The sequence below is a fragment of the Rana temporaria genome, chromosome 8 (genome assembly GCF_905171775.1).
Source record: "Rana temporaria chromosome 8, aRanTem1.1, whole genome shotgun sequence".
Lineage (NCBI taxonomy): Eukaryota > Metazoa > Chordata > Amphibia > Anura > Ranidae > Rana > Rana temporaria.
The window spans coordinates 115850615-115869278 of NC_053496.1; the positions used below are offsets into that span (position 1 = coordinate 115850615).

Consider the following 18664-nt stretch of genomic DNA (forward strand, 5'->3'; position numbering starts at 1 on the left):
CTTAATGGTTTTGAAACGGCGGTTTCTGAAGAACCGATCGCACCAGATTCAAATCCCACAGGGGCAGCGGTGTCCGAACCGGAGGGGCCACATATCGAACCCATTGCACTGACGTACTCAAAGAATGAGTCGCCAAGGTTCGCTGAAAAAAAATAAAAAAATAAAAAGACAGCCAACGCTGATATCTGCCCCTTTATGGTGCTTAAGGCAAGCTTTTGATCCACTCCCCGCTGCAAAAATAGCAGAATCCTGGAAACCAAATACGTACGTGGACGCCACCCCATCTCCTCACACAGAGATGTAGGCCTTCCATGTGCGATAAATCTTCCGAGAAGATGACTTCCGTGCTCTCATCATAGTGGAGATTACAGAGTCCGACAGACCATCAACATCCATGCCGTTAAAGCCAGAGACTGTAAAGCAGGATAAAGAATAGGGCCCTGCGACAGAAGGTCCTTTCGCATTGGCAGTCGCCAAGGAACATCCGTCACCATTCGCATGTCGGCGTACCACGGACGCAGAGGCCAATCTGGGGCAATTAAAATCACCGGAATCCCCTTGACCCCCACTTTGCGAAGCAGACGAGGGAGGAGTATTATCTGGTAAGGGGGAGGCATAAATCAGCTGATAATGCCACTGCCGCGTCCACCCAGGGATCCATGAACCTGGCCACAAACTGGCACCTTCCGATTGAGCCGAGAGGCCAGGAGATCCACATCTGGCGTGCCCCATCTCAAAGGAGTCGAAAGACCTCCGGATGTAGCGACCATTCCCCTTGGTCCAGCATCTGGCGACTTAGATAGAAAACTGGCAGGCAGACTACGCCCGGAATGTACACGGCCGATAGAGCCGGCAAGCGCCGCTCTGCCCACTGCAGGATGTGAACGACCTTCAATGCTGCAGCCAAGCTCTTTGTTCCTCCTTGATGGTTGACATACACCACCGCCGTGGCATTGTCCGATTGGATCCTGACTGGGCGTCCCTGCAGCCTCAGTGACCATGTGGAGAGGCACCGCCTGAGCGCCCGAAGTTCCAATACATTAATTGGCAGGTGGGATTCTTCCTGCGTCCAGCGACCCTGTGCCAAATGTACGCCCCAAACTCCCCACCAATCGAACAGGCTGGCGTGATCACCGCCCAATGAAAAGGGAGAAACGACTTCCCGGATTGAAGGGCCGGAGACCTCAGCCACCAGACCAGGGATTCCCTGACCAGGTGGGTCACCTGAATTTGACAGTCCAGAAACAACGGAGATTTATCCCATTTGGAGAAGATCTCCTTTTGCAAGACTCGTGTGGAATTCAGCATACGGAACCGCCTTGAAAGTGGCCACCATGAGGCCCAGAACTCGCATGCAAAAATGCAGCGACGACCACTTGCAGGACATCAACAGCTTCCCTGCAGCCTGAAGAGTCCACAGCTTGTCCGAAGGGAGAAAGACCCTCACCTGTGGAGGAGTCCAGAATCAAGTCCAGGTACTCCAGGCGCTGAGTCGGTATCAAAACCTTCTTCTGGAGGTTGAGAACCCAACCGAACGCTCAGAGTCTGACTGGCTATCGCTACATCCTCCTCGAATTCTGAGGCGGAAGCTGCTCTCAGGAGGTCGTCCAGGTAGCCCATGATAGCGATTTCCTTGCTGTCTCAGCAAAGCCAGAATCGGGGCGAGAACCTTGGTAAAAACCCTGGGTGTCGATGATAGGCCAAAAGGGAGAGCTATAAACTGATAGTGCTCCTCCCCGACCGCAAACCGCAGAAACCTCTGATGACTGACGCATATGGGGAAATGTAAGTATGTGTCCTTGATGTCCAGGGAACACAGAGCAAACTGATTCCATCCTGAATCTTAACCTTCACAAATCTGTTGAGGGCCTTGAGGTCCAGAATCAAAAAGACCCCTTCCTTTTTTGGGACTACAAACAAATTGGAGTAGAATCCCTGTAACCTTTCCTGCGACGGTACCGGCACTATCACCTCGCGCAGCAGGTCCTGCACTTCCCCCAACAAGGCTTTCCGACGAGCCGGAAGAAGATGAAGGTTTGAGGGAAAAAACCTGTTTGGCGGACGAGAGAAACTACCTTGCATCCCAATGAAACCACTTCGCAGACCCACTGGTCGGAAAGCAGGGAGGCCCACAGAGCCGCAAACTCTCGAAAGCAACCCCCCCACCCAAGAATTGGGCGGGGGCAAACCTGCTGTCAGATTTGTTCGCAGGCTTGTTTGGCTTGCGAAACCAGGGATAATTCTGTCCCTCAGTGGACACCTTGTCGGTCTGGGAATGCTTAAACGCCGCCCCAGGCGGATGAAAAAACGCTTTTGTGCAGAAAAGGAAGGTCCTGGCCTACGGCGAGTCTGCTTACCCTTTCTGGATTGTGGTAGCAACATACTCTTACCCCAATAGTATTTTTAATAATGTCACCCTGCAAGGCACCAAAGAGCCTCTCTCCCTGGAAGGGCAAATCCGCCAGAGCCTTCTTGGAAGCCTGGTCCGCAGACCAGCATTTTAGCCAAATTAGGCGCCGTAGCACCACAGCAGATACTGAAGCTCTAGAAAGCAAGGGGGCCGTATCTAAGGCTGCATCGCAGACATACTTAAGGCCCTGCACCAACTGGTCTGCCAGCTCTACGCAGACCAGGGAAGCTTTTTGCCTTTCCAACTCACGGTGCAACAATTTTGCCCATTCAGTAAGTGTCTGGGACACCAGGGCCGTGGCCAGGACTGGCCGCAATGCTGACCCCACCACCGGGCAACCGATTTGGACCTCCTATCGGCAGGGGTCCCCTTCACCGGAATCGTGGTTACCTTATTTAACCTGGAAACCGGGATATACATTTTTTCAGGAAATTCTCCTCAAAAGGGTAACGCACTGCCATGCATTTTGGGACCGAGAAAGCCTGCTGCGGGCGTTCCCATTCTTTGTAAATAAACTTATCAAAGTAAATTAGGTAGGGAAACACCTTAGCCGTGCGGGTCAGCTTGTGGGACTGAAAGGGCACCGACGCCTCAGTAGATGCCCCTGCCGTATGCTCCATTTTTGGGTATCCCGCACTGCTGTGATAGGTGCTCCTACAAGCGCCCTTTCCTGCGCTGACCCGGACACCGAGTCATCCTCACGGTCCTGGTCCGCATCCTCCGACACGTTAGAACAGGGGCCGATTGCCACAGCAAGGCCGAGTCTGAACCTGAGCTTTCCCCAGAAGATGGTGGGGAAAGGAGGCGTCTATCCCCCCTGCGCCCGCACGCTGCTTCCACCCTGGGAGCAAAGGACTCCAGGACCGCCGACAAAGTGTTCATCGGCACCACAGGTGCACTGGTTGCCACAATAGGTTGTCTGGGGAAGAAGCGCCAGCTTCTGACCCCATGCTGACCCACACTCGCCTGACACCCGTTAGAGACCTAAGGCAAAGTACACAAAAAGTCCACCCTCCTGGCTGCAGGTACTGCGCTGCTGCTGTCCCTCACGAGGTGCTCTGAGTGATATTCACGCCGTTCAGCTACCAGTCCCCCAGCGCTAGAGACAAAAACAAGCTGAGACTGCAAGTAAATGGCCACCGGTAGAGGCAAAAACCATCCAAGACTACAAGAAAATGGGCGCCCCAGCAAGGAAAACACCTGAGGGCGCCGGGGAAAAAATGGCTCTAGGACTCCCTGGCCACAGAATAATGGCCGCGAACGCCAAAAGAAAGCCGCTACGTGGGGCCCACCCCCCCTCCCTCCACACACACACACACACACACACGTCACCTCAGCGGGCACCTGCCAGACCCCCCGCAATGCCCAAGGACATAGGGACCTGATGAGCGGACCACACACCCAGGACAGCCCCCTGTCAGGACTCGGAGCCCCCCCCCCCCCTGGAAGACCCCGGCCAGGTAAGGCCCAGTCACACAGCGGCCCATAAAAACGGGGAGAAGGGACAGGGAGAGGAAAGGGAGAGTAGAGACACCCCCTAGTCAACCTTCCAGCTGCTCCATCCTGTCAAAACAGGTGAAACCATACTTACCCGTCCTGTGGGAACTGCTGGACGCATTCCAGAAAGACCTATCACCCGAACGGTACGGGGTGGCTGTTGGCCACGGCACACTGACACGTATAGCAGTAGCCCGGTCATATGTGTGCCCTAGAGCACATTGCTCACCGGCCACCCCTGGATCAGACGGGGTATGTCTTGGCCGACCCAGCGCATAGCTAGGGCATGCTCACGCTCGATGGCTGAGCTGGGGAGAATACCAGGATCTATATTATCTAGCCTGTCACCCAGCCATTGATAGTAGATCACAGGAATAAAAAATTCAGAAAAAAAAAGAAAAAATCTCCAGGACCAATAGTCCCCACTGGGAGCCAGGTCCTTCTACACTAGGCAGAAAAAACAGAGCTGCTGGATGCAGAGTGAGGGGTTATAGCCAGTAGGACTGTCCCCTGGGCGGTACTGTACAGTTTTTGCCGTTTTAAAATGTTCTGCCTAGTCCTCTCCTGAAGGTGGCGATAGAACCCTAAGGTCAAGATTTAAAGTGTTGTGTCCGTCAATGAACGAAATAGAAAACACACGTTTTATCGCCCACCTAAACTGCAATTGTAATTGGAGGGAGTAGCACATATTGTTGAGGTCTGAAACGTGCTTGTACAGATATGTTTCTAATGTCCCATTATGAAAAATCCCAAATGTAAACAAATTAAAATTACTTTATTTTACCGAAGTGTTGTGTAAGAATCATAACCGTACAAAAAAAAACATACCCAAGAGGACATAGTATTATAGATTCGTAACATATCTAAGGGTCATGAAAAAAACTAAGAAGTGGTAACAATTTGAACTGGGTCATTTGTAGAGCAACTACATACAGATTTTGGTCCTCCAAGGCCTCTTGCACACGAGAGCACTGTTTGAGCATCTACTTTTTCATATTTTTTTTTTCTTGGGTATTTTCGCGCATATGCGCTAGTGCAATTTACGCACATGCATGGAAGCTTGTCACCAGATTGACCATGTCAATGGAAATATATGTGTGCAATTGCATGCATGAGGTGTAAATTACTGACCATTTACTGAAGAACACATGTCGCTTTTTACACGCCTTTCTGCATAGGCACATTACAATAAATTGGCTGTATTTTAGCTCAGTAAAAGAATAAGCTGTACTGAGCATTTTCAAGCTGCAGTGTGCAAGAGGCCTAAGCATGAAATGTCAAATCTCTCCTTGGATACACAATGCGGAAAATACTCACTTCCTTATGCTCCTTTCTGCATTTCAGTGCAGTCACTATGTCCTGATAGGGTTGGGTGGGAATAGTCACAGTTTTAATCACTTTAGGAGGTGGAGCAGGTGCCTTAAAAACACCATCATCCTTTGGACATGGCGCCTCCAATGGCTTTGCCTATAAAAAAAAGTAAGCAATAAAATAAGTCATGACATTTATAGCCAACTAATCATAAAAACAAAGACAAAACAAAAGATGTTACCAAAAGTAACACGTTAAGAGCAAAAAAGCATGAGGGCTTTCACACTGGAGCGGTGCGCTGGCAAGGCGTCAGAAAAAGTCCTGCCAGCAGCTTCTTTGGAGCATATTAGCAGTGGTGAGCTCGCCGCTAATGCGCTCCTGCCCACTGAAATCAATGGCCACCGCTGTAGCGCCGCAGCGCAAACCGTTTTAACCATTTCTCGGCTGCAGTTGGGGGGGGGGGGGGAACTGTTTTGACAATTTTCAAACGGAACTGTAATATATTATGTTTGACAGACTCCCTTGTCATAGGCAGGTGATAAAAAGAACCCTGCCCCTGCTGTCACCTATGCTGGCCATACATTTTTTTGAAGGCAGACATTTATTTTTGTAATTTAGCCAGCTCATTTTTCAGCTTTTAGCGCAGTCACATTGAAGGACAATTGCGCGGTCATGCAACACTGTACCCATTTGAAATTTTTATAATTTTCTTCACACAAATAGAGCTTTCTTTTGGCGGTATTTATTCACTCCTGGGTTTTGAATTTTATTTGAAAAAAGTTTGTTTCTTTCAGTAAATTTTGTAAGCAAGTAATTTTTTGCTGGCACAGATGGGCAGCATGAATAGGTGGCACTGACTGGCATCACTTGTGGGCACTGATTGCTGGCAATTGTGGGCACAGAATGTCCCCTGTGAGGAGAGGCCGCAGATCGGCTCTCCTCACGCTCTGACAGTGTGAGGCGCGCCGATTACCTGCATCTCTGTGTTTACATGTGACCGGCTGTGATTGGTCACAGCCGATCACATAATTAAAGAGCCGTGGCTCTTTACACATGTCGGGGTCATCATGCCATGTCCTAGCAAACACAGCTGCCCCTGGGGCAGCCCAGTACGAGTCTCGCACCGCTTAGCCGTCGTCATTTGACAGCTGGCGGGCGACAAGTGGTTAAGATTGTTTGTTCGGTCTTCCAATTGTTAGTGGGGTCAAAACTACATTCTTTTCTTCCACAGTGAGGGAAAATTTGAGCAGAATAGAAAACTTATTGGTCAAAGGAATATTCAGACAGTATGTGGTTTTCACATTCATGTTAAAAGCAAGTGAAATTTTCAAAACGACATTCATTAATTCAGCGAATGTACAAAGATTTTTCGTATGAATATTCTAGTCCTGAAAATTAATATATGTGTATGGCCAGCATAAGGCTCGGTTCACACCAGTGCAGTTTGCTTTTGATCCATTTCTACATTCTGCTTCGCTGGGTATATGCGAGAATTTACAACCCCTTCAAAACCTAGAAGCCTATTGGTTACTTTGCAAAGATGCACCAAATTCTGTGCGCATCAGTTTTAGTACATCTCACACAATGTGTTGGTGGCTGGATCACTAGGTGGGATAAAAGGCAAATAAAATACCACGCAAGTATGCTGCTTGACTGAATATTTACTTCTGTTGCTTCGATAAGGATTACATTTCCCTTGGAGCATTGTAACCTGGTACTATAATTGTAATGTTTTAGTAAAGCTCCAATAAGAGTGTGAAATACTGGAAGGCAAAACGTGACAGAGGCAGCCAAAAAAGAGGTTCTCTGCCAACACTTTAGCATTCTTAGGAATGAAGCGCTGCAAAAAAAAAAAAAAATAACTGCTTCACTGGTCAAGCAGAGGGCTTTGTGTCTGGCTCAATGTTATGAGCTCACAGGCTGCCAAGTGGTTTTAGGTCTTTTACAAGGGTAAGTATATGGATGACAAAATGACAAGAGAGTTATGTGCACATTAGTTTAGGAATTTTGGATGGAGGTTTAATAGACTGCCTGCCTACTTAAAGCAAAGTGCATACTTAAGGATTATTACATCATGATTCAATTTAATTATTATGTAAAAAAAAAATATATATATATATATATATTTATATATTAGGGGTGCACCCATATATCGGTGCCGATACATATCGGCCGAAAGTGTTTTTGGGGTCATGCCGAAACAGAAATAATCGCCGATAATGACCCACCTCAGAGCCGGACTTAATTACCGTCCGTACGGCTCATTTCCTGTTTCCCCCTGCTCTGCCACTGCCAGCGTCGTGACGTCGCAGCCAGTCACTGGAGGGTGTGAGTCTGACCATCGGCTGTCCATGCGGCTCCACCCAGACAGTGAACAGTAAAGTCCGCGTTCTGTGGGGGCTGGGCGCCATCCAACCTCGCGTGACTCCGAGCAAGCTGCTCATCACCCGACGGCGGGACTCACTTACGTCAGCATTTACGGTAAGGTCTGTGACTGACTGTCACAGACCACCAGTCCCCACTGAAGTTGACTATAGTGCAATTTTTTTTATTAATGTGCTCCGCGCCTTTTTAAATGCAAGCCTGCAAGGTGCTCACTGCTGACTAGGTCTATATGTCATCTCATGTACCATTTTTTAAAATATAATATGAATGTCTAGTTATTATCCTCCTCATACCTCACCTAGTGCAGTACACACAGACATCTAAGATCTTTAACTATTTGCTAGCATGTGATCTGAATGAACTAATACTCCTACGGCTTGTCAACAGGAGTGACAGTATTTACTCCAGGTCCACGCATATTCTCACACAAGTATCACAGATTAAAGGGGTTTGTGGTGTTTGTCTGGGTCAGATTGATTACAGGTACTTGTTTAACACCATCAATTTATGCAATTTATACACTCTACATTAATACTTATTTGTGTACAATTTTTAATTAAAAGTTTGGATTTTATTATATTGACTTGGAGCTTTTCAATTCTGGTTATTTTAAATCAATGAAGCTAATTAAAATGTATCATGTAATACAATTATTTTAAAAAAATATTTAAATAGGAAAAAAGAAAAGTCATTTTCGGTTTCGGACTGAATTATTTTTTACTTCGGATTCGTTTTGGTTCTGAAATTTCCATTTCGGTGCACCCCTAATTTTATATATATATATATATATATATATATATATATATATATATATATATATATATATATATATATATATATATATATATATATATATATATATATATATATATATATATATATACATATACACACACACACATACATACTAATAATAATGTTAAGTATAAAACTAGCATACTTTAGCTTGTATAAAAATATTAACATTTATCTTCAGTTAACCTATCATTTAATAATGTTATTTATTAATCCCATGTGAGCATTTTCATTCTTCACCTCTGGACTCTGTTCCACAAAGCAAGGTTTGCGAGCATCGAGACTGAACTCTGTTTCAGTTTTTATTAGTGGATTGCATTAGTCCTTATACTGTCCATTTCATGATTTTTACTGTGGATTTCACTCAGCGCTTAGGTTATACTAAATTCACTTCATTTCACCAAAGTCAGCTATATGGACTCCTTTTGTAACAGAGCAGTTAATGCCAATCATTCTCCGTTATTTGCCATGTACACCATGGCCTGCATTTTACAACCCATTCAAAAAAAATGTAAGCTGTGATGGAGTCTGGCAGAGTTCTACCTGTTTAAACCGGTACTAAACGCTGTAAAAAAAAAAAATCCAAGGCAAAAGGCATAATGTTATAGTATGCATTAACCCTATTCACACCTACATAACAAACATGTGGCCTTCGGCTTTAAGTGGTTGTGCAAGGGTGATGCCAGCAGCTGCAAGCATTACCAAGGTACCTTTTTTTTGGTTTGTTTTTAAGAGGGGGGCGGTCGGCTTTTTTGTAATAATGACCAATGTGGCTAAACAACCGCTTGGCTGTTAACACAAGCAGTGGCGGGAGGGGATGCATCACATTATACAAAAAAAAATTAGGCTTAGTTTTGAATTCATAAAAAAGTGTACTTCTTCCAAAAAAAATTAATAAAATGGCATTTGGAAGGCTGCTGCACAAATACAGTGAAACCTAAAATATTGCAATGTTCGCCATTTTATTCTCTAGGGTCTCTGCTAAAAAAAGCAAAAAAGACAGATGTTAACTTCAATGCAACAAGTGCTAGAAAAAGGCTTGGGCATGAAGGGGTTAAAACAAAGCCCTACAGTGGCGTGCTGTCACCACTGCAGCACAGAGCGCATGCACTGTGATGTCTCCGGCTTGCTAGAATATCTCCTAAACCGTGCATGTTTAACCACTTCAGCCCTGAAAGATTTTACCCCCTTCCTGACCAGAGCACTTTTTACAATTTGGCACTGCGTCGCTTTAACTGAAAATTGCGTGGTCATGCGACGCTGTACCCAAACAAAATTTACGTCCTTTTTGTTTCCCCCCACAAATGGAGCTTTCTTTTGGTGGTATTTTATCACATCTGCGGTTCTTATCTTTTGTGCTATAAAACAGAAAAAAAATTCAATTTTGAAAAAAAACAATATATATAAAAAAAAATATATATATATTTTTGCTACAATAAATATTTCTCAATTTTTAATGAACAAACTTTCTTCATCAGTTTAGGCAGATATGTATGTATTCTACATATTTTTGGAATTTAAAAAACAAAAAAAAACAAAAGAAAGAAAAAAAAAACGGAATAAGCGTATATTGATTGGTTTGTGCAAGTTATAGCGGCTATAAGCTATGGGAAAGATTTACGGCATTTTTATTTATTTTGTACTAGTAATGGCGGTGAGCTGCCATTTTAAGCGGTACTGCAACATTCAGATCGGATATGTGACACATTTTTGGGACCATTGACATTTTTACAGCAATTACTGCTATAAATATGCACCGATTACTGTATAAATGTCACTGGCAGGGAAGGGGTTGACACTAGGGGGCGATCAAGGGGTTAAATGTGTGTTCCCTAGGTGTGCTTTAACTGTATGGGGATAGGACTGACTAGGGGAGGAGACATATCATTGTTCCTACTTAGTAGGAGCAAACGATATGTCTCCTCTCCACTGATAGAACAAGGGGGGGTGTGTGTGTGTTTAACCTCTTAAGACCCGGTCCTTTAGGCAGCTAAAGGACCCGGACAGTTTTTGCGATTCGGCACTGCGTCGCTTTAACTGACAATTGCGCGGTCGTGCGACGTGGCTCCCAAACAAAATAGGTGTCCTTTTTTTCCCACAAATAGCTTTCTTTTGGTGGTATTTGATCACCTCTGCGGTTTTAATTTTTTGCGCTATAAAAAAAATAGTGACAATTGGAGAAAAAAAATGCAATATTTTTTACTTTTTGCTGTAATAAATATCCCCCAAAAATATATATATATAAAAAAAAAATGTTCCTCAGTTTAGGCCGATATGTATTCTACCTATTTTTGGTAAAAAAAAAAAACAAATCGCAATAAGCGTTTATCGGTTGGTTTGCGCAAAATTTATAGCATTTACAAAATAGGGGATAGTTTTATTGCATTTTTATTGTTTATTTTTTACTACTAATTGCGGCGATCAGCGATTTTTTTCGTGACTGCGACATTATGGCGGACACTTCGGACAATTTTGACAAATTTTTGGGACCATTGTAAATTTCACAGCAAAAAATGCATTAAAAATGCATTGTTTACTGTGAAAATGACATTTGCAGTTTGGGAGTTAACCACAAGGGGGCGCTGAAGGGGTTGTGTGTGACCTCATGTCTGTTTCTAACTGTAGGGGGGTGTGGCTGTAGGTGTGACGTCATCGATTGTGTTTCCCTATAAAAGGGAACACACGATCGATCACGGTGCCACAGCAAAGAACGGGGAAGCTGTGTTTACACACAGCTCTCCCTTTTCTTCAGCTCCGGGGACCGATCGCGGGACTGCGCGCCCGCGACCCACGGCTGGGCACTTAAAGAGGACGTACCTGTACGTGCTTGTGCCCAGCCGTGCCATTCTGCCGACGTAAATGTGCAGGAGGCGGTCCCCTTAAGTGGTTAAAGGGAACCCCGTACCCTTACAGGGTTTTGCGCAGCGGAGCCATTGTGCTGCAGTATATGTGCGTGAGCCAGTCGGGAACCAGTTAATAGATATTAATTTAACCTACAGGTAAGCTTTACTATAAGCTTACCTGTGGGTAAAAAAACAATGAGAGTTTACAACCACTTTAACACAGCAAAGAGGGATAGTTGTTTAAGGGACAGTAACTGGTTGTGTGACTGACAGGTCAAGTGACCTCTTCCCAGCAAACCCCCCCCTCACTCACTAAGCCAGCTTCAGATTCCAAAAGCCAGAGGAGCACAATTAACATTTGTAAAGCACACCACTGCGTTTTATAAATGTGCTTTTGTTTTCCTTTATAAATGGATCGTATAGTTTCAGACACCACGCCAGACCGGAATTTACCAACAGCTGTACAATGTGAGGCTTCACCTCAGTGCTCAATATTTTACTAGATTGATTTTTTATAGGCCCTCGCACAGGAAAGATAATGGAGATTTAACAAAATCTGATTGCAAATATGGCCTCAAAACACAACTAGGTAGAGCCTTAAATATGAAATAAAAACAAAATAGTTATCAATAGTTATCAAGTTAAAATATTTGAGGATCTCCACCCTAAAAAAACAACTAACTAAAAACCAACAAACACTAACTGCGGTCTAAAGCCAGAAGGTTATTTTACTTCCTACTGCTATCAATCCCTCAGAGGGGCCAAGCCACACTGGGATGGGTGGAGGAGCCAAGCCGGGGACCAGAGAAGAGGAGGACTTGGGCTGCTCTGTGCAAAATCATTACACAGAGCTGGTTAAGAATGACAAATATAGATATCTCTATACCTCTTTCACACACACAAGTGTGTGTGTGTGTGTGTGTGTGTGTGTGTGTGTGTGTGTGTGTGTATTGTGCTCATAAGTTTACATACCCTGGAAGACTTTTTTTCTTGGGCATTTTTCAGAGAATATGAATGCCAACAAAAACTTTTTTTCACACATGGTTAGTGCTTGGCTGAAGCCATTTATTATCAATCAACTATGTTTACTCTTTGTAATTCAAAAAGGCAACAAACTACCCAAATGACCCTGATCAAAAGTTTACATACCCCAGTTCTTCATTCTGTGTATTGCCCCCATTAACATCAATGACAGCTTGAAGTCTTTTGTGGATGAGGTTCCTGTAAATTCTTGGGCTGTCTTGCATGAACTGCATGTTTGGGGAGATCTCCCCAGAGAGGTTCAGTGATACTGATGTCAGGAGACGGAGATGGCCACTCCACAATCTTCACTTTATTCTGCTGTAGCCAAGGACAGGTTGACTTGGCCTTGTTTTTGGATGCTTTTCATGTTGGAATGTCCAAGTACGTCCCATGCACATCTTCCTGGCAGATGAATGCAAATGTTCCTCCAGTATTTTTTGATAACATACTGCCATCAATTTTGACCAAATTTTCTGTGTCTCTGGAGATCCACCTCCATGTTTCACAGTAGGAATGGTGTACCTTTCATCATAGGCCTTGTTGACGCCTCTCCAAATGTCGCGTTTATGGTTGTGGCCAAAATGCTAAATTTTGGTCTCATCACAGTCATCAATGACTTTGTGCCGGAAGGTTTGGGGCTTGTCTCTGTGCCGTTTGGCATTTTGTAAGCAGAATCATTTGTGGCATCTGCGTAATGGCTTTCTTCTGGCAACTCGACCATGCTGCCCAACTTTCTTGAAGTGCCCTTCTTATTTTGCATCTTGAAGCAGCCACAGCACATGTTTTCAGAGAGTCCTGCATTTCACCTGAATTGAGTTTGAGTTTTTCTTTGCATGCCAAACTATTTTCCTGGTAGTGGTGGCTGAAATTTTAATTGGTCTACCTGACCAAGATTTGGTTTCAACAGAACCCCTCATTCTCGACTTCTTGATTCAAGTTTGAACACTGCTGATTGTCCTTCTCGATTCCTTAGATATCTTTTTATATCCCTTTCCCGTTTTATACAGTTCAACTACTTTTTCCTGCAGTTCCTTTGACAATTTTTTGGCTTTTCCCATGACTCAGAACCCAGAAACGTCAGTGCAGCACTGGATGAAAGATGCAAGGGTCTGTCAGGAGTCCAGAAAGTCATTGACCTTTTATACACACACTAATTGCAAGCAAACAGATCACAGGTGAGGATGGTTTACCTTTAACAACCATTTAATCCCCTTTGTGTCAACTTGTGTGCATGATATCAGAGGCAGAAATACCAGGGTATGTAAACTTTTGATCAGGGTCATTTGGGTAGTTTCTGTTGCCATTACGATTTAGAGAATAAATACAGTTGACTGATAATAAATGGCTTCAGCCAAACACTAACCCATGGGTGAAAAATGTTTGCGGTATCATTCGTATTCTCTGAAAAAATGGCCAAGAAATCAAATTATGCCAGGGTATGTAAACTTATGAATACACATAAGAGAGTAAGCGCTAGCAGCAATGGAAATGCAGCTAAAACAAATAAAAAAACAGGTGAGCTCATGGGAGCTAATTAAAACTTTACACTGTTGATATAGCCCTTTGAGTTTGTAATAAAACACTTGCAGGCAGCCTAGTGAAGATTGGACGTGAATCTGAAGGCAGAAGAGGAAAACACAATGGCGCCATTCTAAGTGTAATAAGTAGTTTAGCATTTATTGGATAAAAACAGTAGCAAGCTTACTCACAAGCGTTGGTGAGATTAGGCATGTATCACCAAAGAAACACCCCCGGCTGTCACTGTATGCGGCTGTGTTGTGAAGCGGTTGGCGGCGGTGGATGCCGTTGCTTCCTCTGTCTGACACACTTGGAGCCGAGCTGTGACGTCAATTCCGGATGGACGCTGGATGAGATGGATGGCAATAATTCCCGGGTGATGTGGGGGAGCCAGTGGACGGGTCGGATAGATGGCAATACTTCCGGGTGATGTGGGGGGAGTCGGTAGGCTCGACTCCCAGTGTGTCAGAGACAGAGGAAGCAATGGCATCCACCGCCGCCAACCGCTCCACAACACAGCCGCATACAGTGACAGCCGGGGGTGTTTCTCTGGTGATACATGCCTAATCTCACAAACGCTTGTGAGTAAGCTTGCTGCTGTTTTTATCCAATAAATGCTACACTACTTATTACACTTAGAGTGGCGCCATTGGGTTTTCCTCTTCTATGTAAACTTATGAGCACGACTGTACGTACACACACACACACCTCTTTTCCCTTTACAATCACTTGAACTTCCTTTTGGGTTAAGTTCCACTTTATGAAATGTTTGTGAAGGAAGTCCGGTAGTTTCTGGGAGTTACCCAAGCATTTTGTGTTGCAGTATATACCTTTCTAGTATTACCACATAGACCATGTTATAAAAAGTACTTACTGGTGCAGACGGAGCTTTAACACCTTGTACAGCTGGGAGCTCAGACTCTGGATGGTTCCAGTGTCTTGCGTTATAGACCGCTTTTGTTGGAGACTGAAAGAAATGTAAAAAAATGAAAACAATTTAAAAACATAACACAAGAAGATTTAAAGATTTACAAATATAAACAAAATATACCAACATATTTAAATTACTAGCATAACAATTTAGTAATTCTGGACTAGCTAGACTAGCACTAAGCATTTTTGATTGCAGTCAATTGAGACATTTCCTGGGCTCCTAAAAATGCTTCCTCTGGAAGGAATACATAAATGAAGTGAGGGAAACACGTCTCTGAAAAAAAAAAAAACTGCACTGCTCAGGAGAAAAAGAAAATTAAAACTGGCTGTACAAATAAAAACTAAATAAGCTAAACAAGTCTATGTAGAACATTAAAAAAAAAAATTACAAAACAAGATGTCTATATACAGCTAAGAGTAGAAGGAGGAGAGAGATTTTACCCGTTTGGGTCCACTGAATATCTTTCGAGCTCCATCTCTGCTTTTATCTCCTTGTCTACTTGCAGGCTTTTTGAAGACTTCAGGCATAGCAAACAGATCGTCTCCAGACTCTAGAGTATTTCAAAACACAAATCTCATAATACAAATAATGCAAAAAAACAAACACACCATAGAAGGCATTTAGGCCACTTTCACACCAAAAAATGGCGCCTGTAAAGCACCTCTCCTGTCACTGCAGTGTGAAAACCAGAGGGCTTTCACACTGGAGCGGTGCACTTGCAGGACGTTAAAGTCCTGCATCTTTGAGGTGCTATACACCGCTCCTAAAGCGCCCCTTGAAATCAATGGGCAACGCCAGCAAAGCGCTCCAGCAGCAGCACCTTTAACCCTTTTTTGGCCGCTAGCAGGGGTTTAAAGCGCCATGCTATCGGGCAAAATGTGCAGCTAAAACTATGGTAAAGCACCGCTAAAATTTGTATTGCTTTACTGCCAATGCCCCCAGCGCCCCAGTGTGAAAGTGCCCCAAGACACGGAACATATGTACACTGCTCAAAAAAATTAAGGAACACTTGAATCAGAACTGCTGGGATATTGATCTGGTCAGTTAAGTAGCAGAGGGGGAGGGGTGTATACAGAGGATGTTTGTTAATCAGCTGTTAATTGAAACCAACAGGTGCACTAGATGGGCAACAATGAGACAACCTCCAAAACAGCAATGTTTTTTTAGGTGGAGGTGTCTGACTTTTTCCCCTACTCATCTTTTCTGTTTTTTACTAGTTTTGCATTTGGCTAGGGTCAGTGGGACGACGCACAGACCTCTGCAGGCTACACAATGGCATCCTGACTGCCATTGGGATGAAATCCTTGGACCCATTGTCAGACCCACGCTGGTGCAGTGGGTCCTGGGTTCCTCCTGGTGCACGACAATGCCCAGCCTCATGTGGTCAGAGCATGCAGCCAGTTCCTGGAGGATGATGAAATTGATACCATTGAATGGCCCCCTACGCTCACCTGACCTAAATCCAAAAGAACACCTCTGGAACATTAGGTTTCATTCCATCCGGTGTCACCAGGTTGCACCTCTCAGGAGCTCAGTGATGCACTGGTCCAGATCTGGGAGGAAATACCCCAGGACACCATCCGTCACCTCATTAGGAGCATGCCTGGGTGTTGTCAGGCATGCATACAAACTACCGAGGACCATTTTGAGTTGTTGCAATTAAATTTCAGCAAAATGGACTAGCTTGCTGCATAATTTTTTCACTTTAATTTTCAGGGTGTCTTTGAATTCAGCCCTCTGTAGGTGGATAATTTTCATAAAACAATGTGGCATCCTTTTGTTGCCAACACATTTCCCAGTCCATATCAGTATAGATATCCAGCATGAGATTTTTACCCGTTGAGATCTGATATGTTTTCAAAGGGTTCCTTTAATTTTTTTGAGCAGTGTAGAAAAGAGCCAAACTACAGTAACCCGCTGTCGGAACACCCTGCCATTAGGACACACTGATCGGTATTGTCGGCTATAGCCGACGGCAACGATTGTTTGTGAACAATCCAACAGGCTGGTTGTATACAAGTCGATCAGTAGAAAGACTTGTGTACAACCAGCCTTCACATACAAAATTCAGCAAGTCCCTAAACAAGACACTTTATATTGCTTTCACTCATGGTTCAGTTCCATCCTCCTCTCATACACATCGATTATGGAGGATACATTTTCATTTATATACAGTGGGGCAAAAAAGTATTTAGTCAGCCACCAGTTGTGCAAGTTCTCCAACTTAAGATGAGAGGGGCCTGTAATTGTCAGCATAGCTATACCTCTACAATGGGACACAAAATGTGGAAATCCAGACAATCACATTGTCTGATTTGGGAATAATTTATTTGCAAATTATGGTGGAAAATAAGCATTTGGTCTCCTCTACAAACAAGCAAGATTTCTGTCTCTCACAGACCTGCATCTTCCTCTTTAAGAGGCTCCTCTGTCCTCCACTCATTACCTGTATTAATGGCACCTGTTTGAACTTGTTATCAGTATAAAAGTCACCTGTACACAACCTCACACAGTCACACTCCAAACTCCACTATGGTGAAGACCAAAGAGCTGTCGAAGGACACCAGAAACAAAATTGTAGACCTGCACCAGGCTGGGAAGACTGAATCTGCAATAGGCAAGCAGCTTGGTGTGAGGAAATCAACTGTGGGAGCAATAATTAGAAAATGGAAGACATACAAGACCACTGATAAACTCCCTCGATCTGGGGCTCCACTCAAGATCTCACCCCGTGGGGTCAAAATGTTCACAAGAACGGTGAGTAAAAATCCCAGAACCACACAGGGGGACCTGGTGAATGACCTGCAGAGAGCTGGGACTAACATAACAAGGCTACCATCAGTAACACACTACGCCGCCAGGGACTCAGATACTGCAGTGCCAGACGTGTCCCCCTGCTTAAGTCAGTACATATCCGGGCCCGTCTGAGGTTTGCTAGAGAGCATTTGCGTGATCCAGAAGAGGATTGGGAGAAGGTCAGATGAAACCAAAGTAGAACTGTTTGTTAGAAACACAACTCGTCGTGTTTGGAGGAGAGAGAATGCCGAGTTGCAACCAAAGAACACCATGCCTACTGTGAAACATGGGGGTGGTAACATCATGCTTTGGGGCTGTTTCTCTGCAATGGGAACAGGACGATCCGTGTACATGAAAGAATGAATAGGGCCATATCGTGAGACTTACAGTGCAAACCTCCTCCCATCAGCAAGGGCATTGAAGATGAAATGTGGCTGGGTCTTTCAACATGACAATGATCCCAAACACACCGCCCGGGCAATGAAGGAGTGGCTTTGTGAGAAGCATTTCAAGGTCCTGGAGTGGCCTAGCCAGTCTCCAGATCTCAACCCCATAGAAAATCTTTGGAGAGAGTTGAAAGTCTGTGTTGCCCAGCAACAGCCCCAAAACATCACTGCTCTAGAGAAGATCTGCATGGAGGAATGGGCCAGCAACAGTGTGACAACCTTGTGAAGACTTACAGAAAACGTTTGACCTCTGTCATCTGGATATATAACAAAGTATTGAGATGAACTTTTGATGCTGACCAAATACTTATTTTCCACCATAATTTGCAAATACATTCTTTCCAAATCAGACAATGTGATTGTCTGGATTTGTTTCCACATTTTGTCTCTCATAGTTTAGGTATACCTATGATAATTGCAGGCCTTTCATCTTTTTAAGTGGGAGAACTTGCACAATTGGTGGTTGACTAAATACTTTTTTGCCCCACTGTATTCCATTAATTGTGATAAATTTGATTTAGTTCTGCTGAGTACTGGATTTCCCAGGGAGAGGCCATGTGAGATTGTGTGACAGACACTTTTGCATGTTTGAGTCTAGGACTGCACTAGCTTGCTCTGATATCGCTATACACTGGTGGACATTTATATTAATTATTTATTCTTCAATTGATATCACACTGGATTACATGATATATAGTATGTGATC

At 44.2% G+C, this 18664-nt stretch overlaps 1 protein-coding gene across 2 annotated transcripts in view; it reads right to left on the bottom strand.

The window, feature by feature from the left end:
* Positions 1 to 18664, bottom strand: part of WAPL (WAPL cohesin release factor) — a 162392-nt gene that overhangs the window by 80654 nt on the left and 63074 nt on the right. For both annotated transcript variants that reach the window (XM_040320516.1, XM_040320515.1), the window contains 3 exons: positions 15157 to 15266; positions 14657 to 14749; positions 5225 to 5374 (listed from right to left, as the gene is read on the bottom strand). In XM_040320516.1, the coding sequence (XP_040176450.1) occupies positions 5225 to 5374; positions 14657 to 14749; positions 15157 to 15266 (353 nt within the window). The remainder of the gene's footprint in view (positions 1 to 5224; positions 5375 to 14656; positions 14750 to 15156; positions 15267 to 18664) is intronic.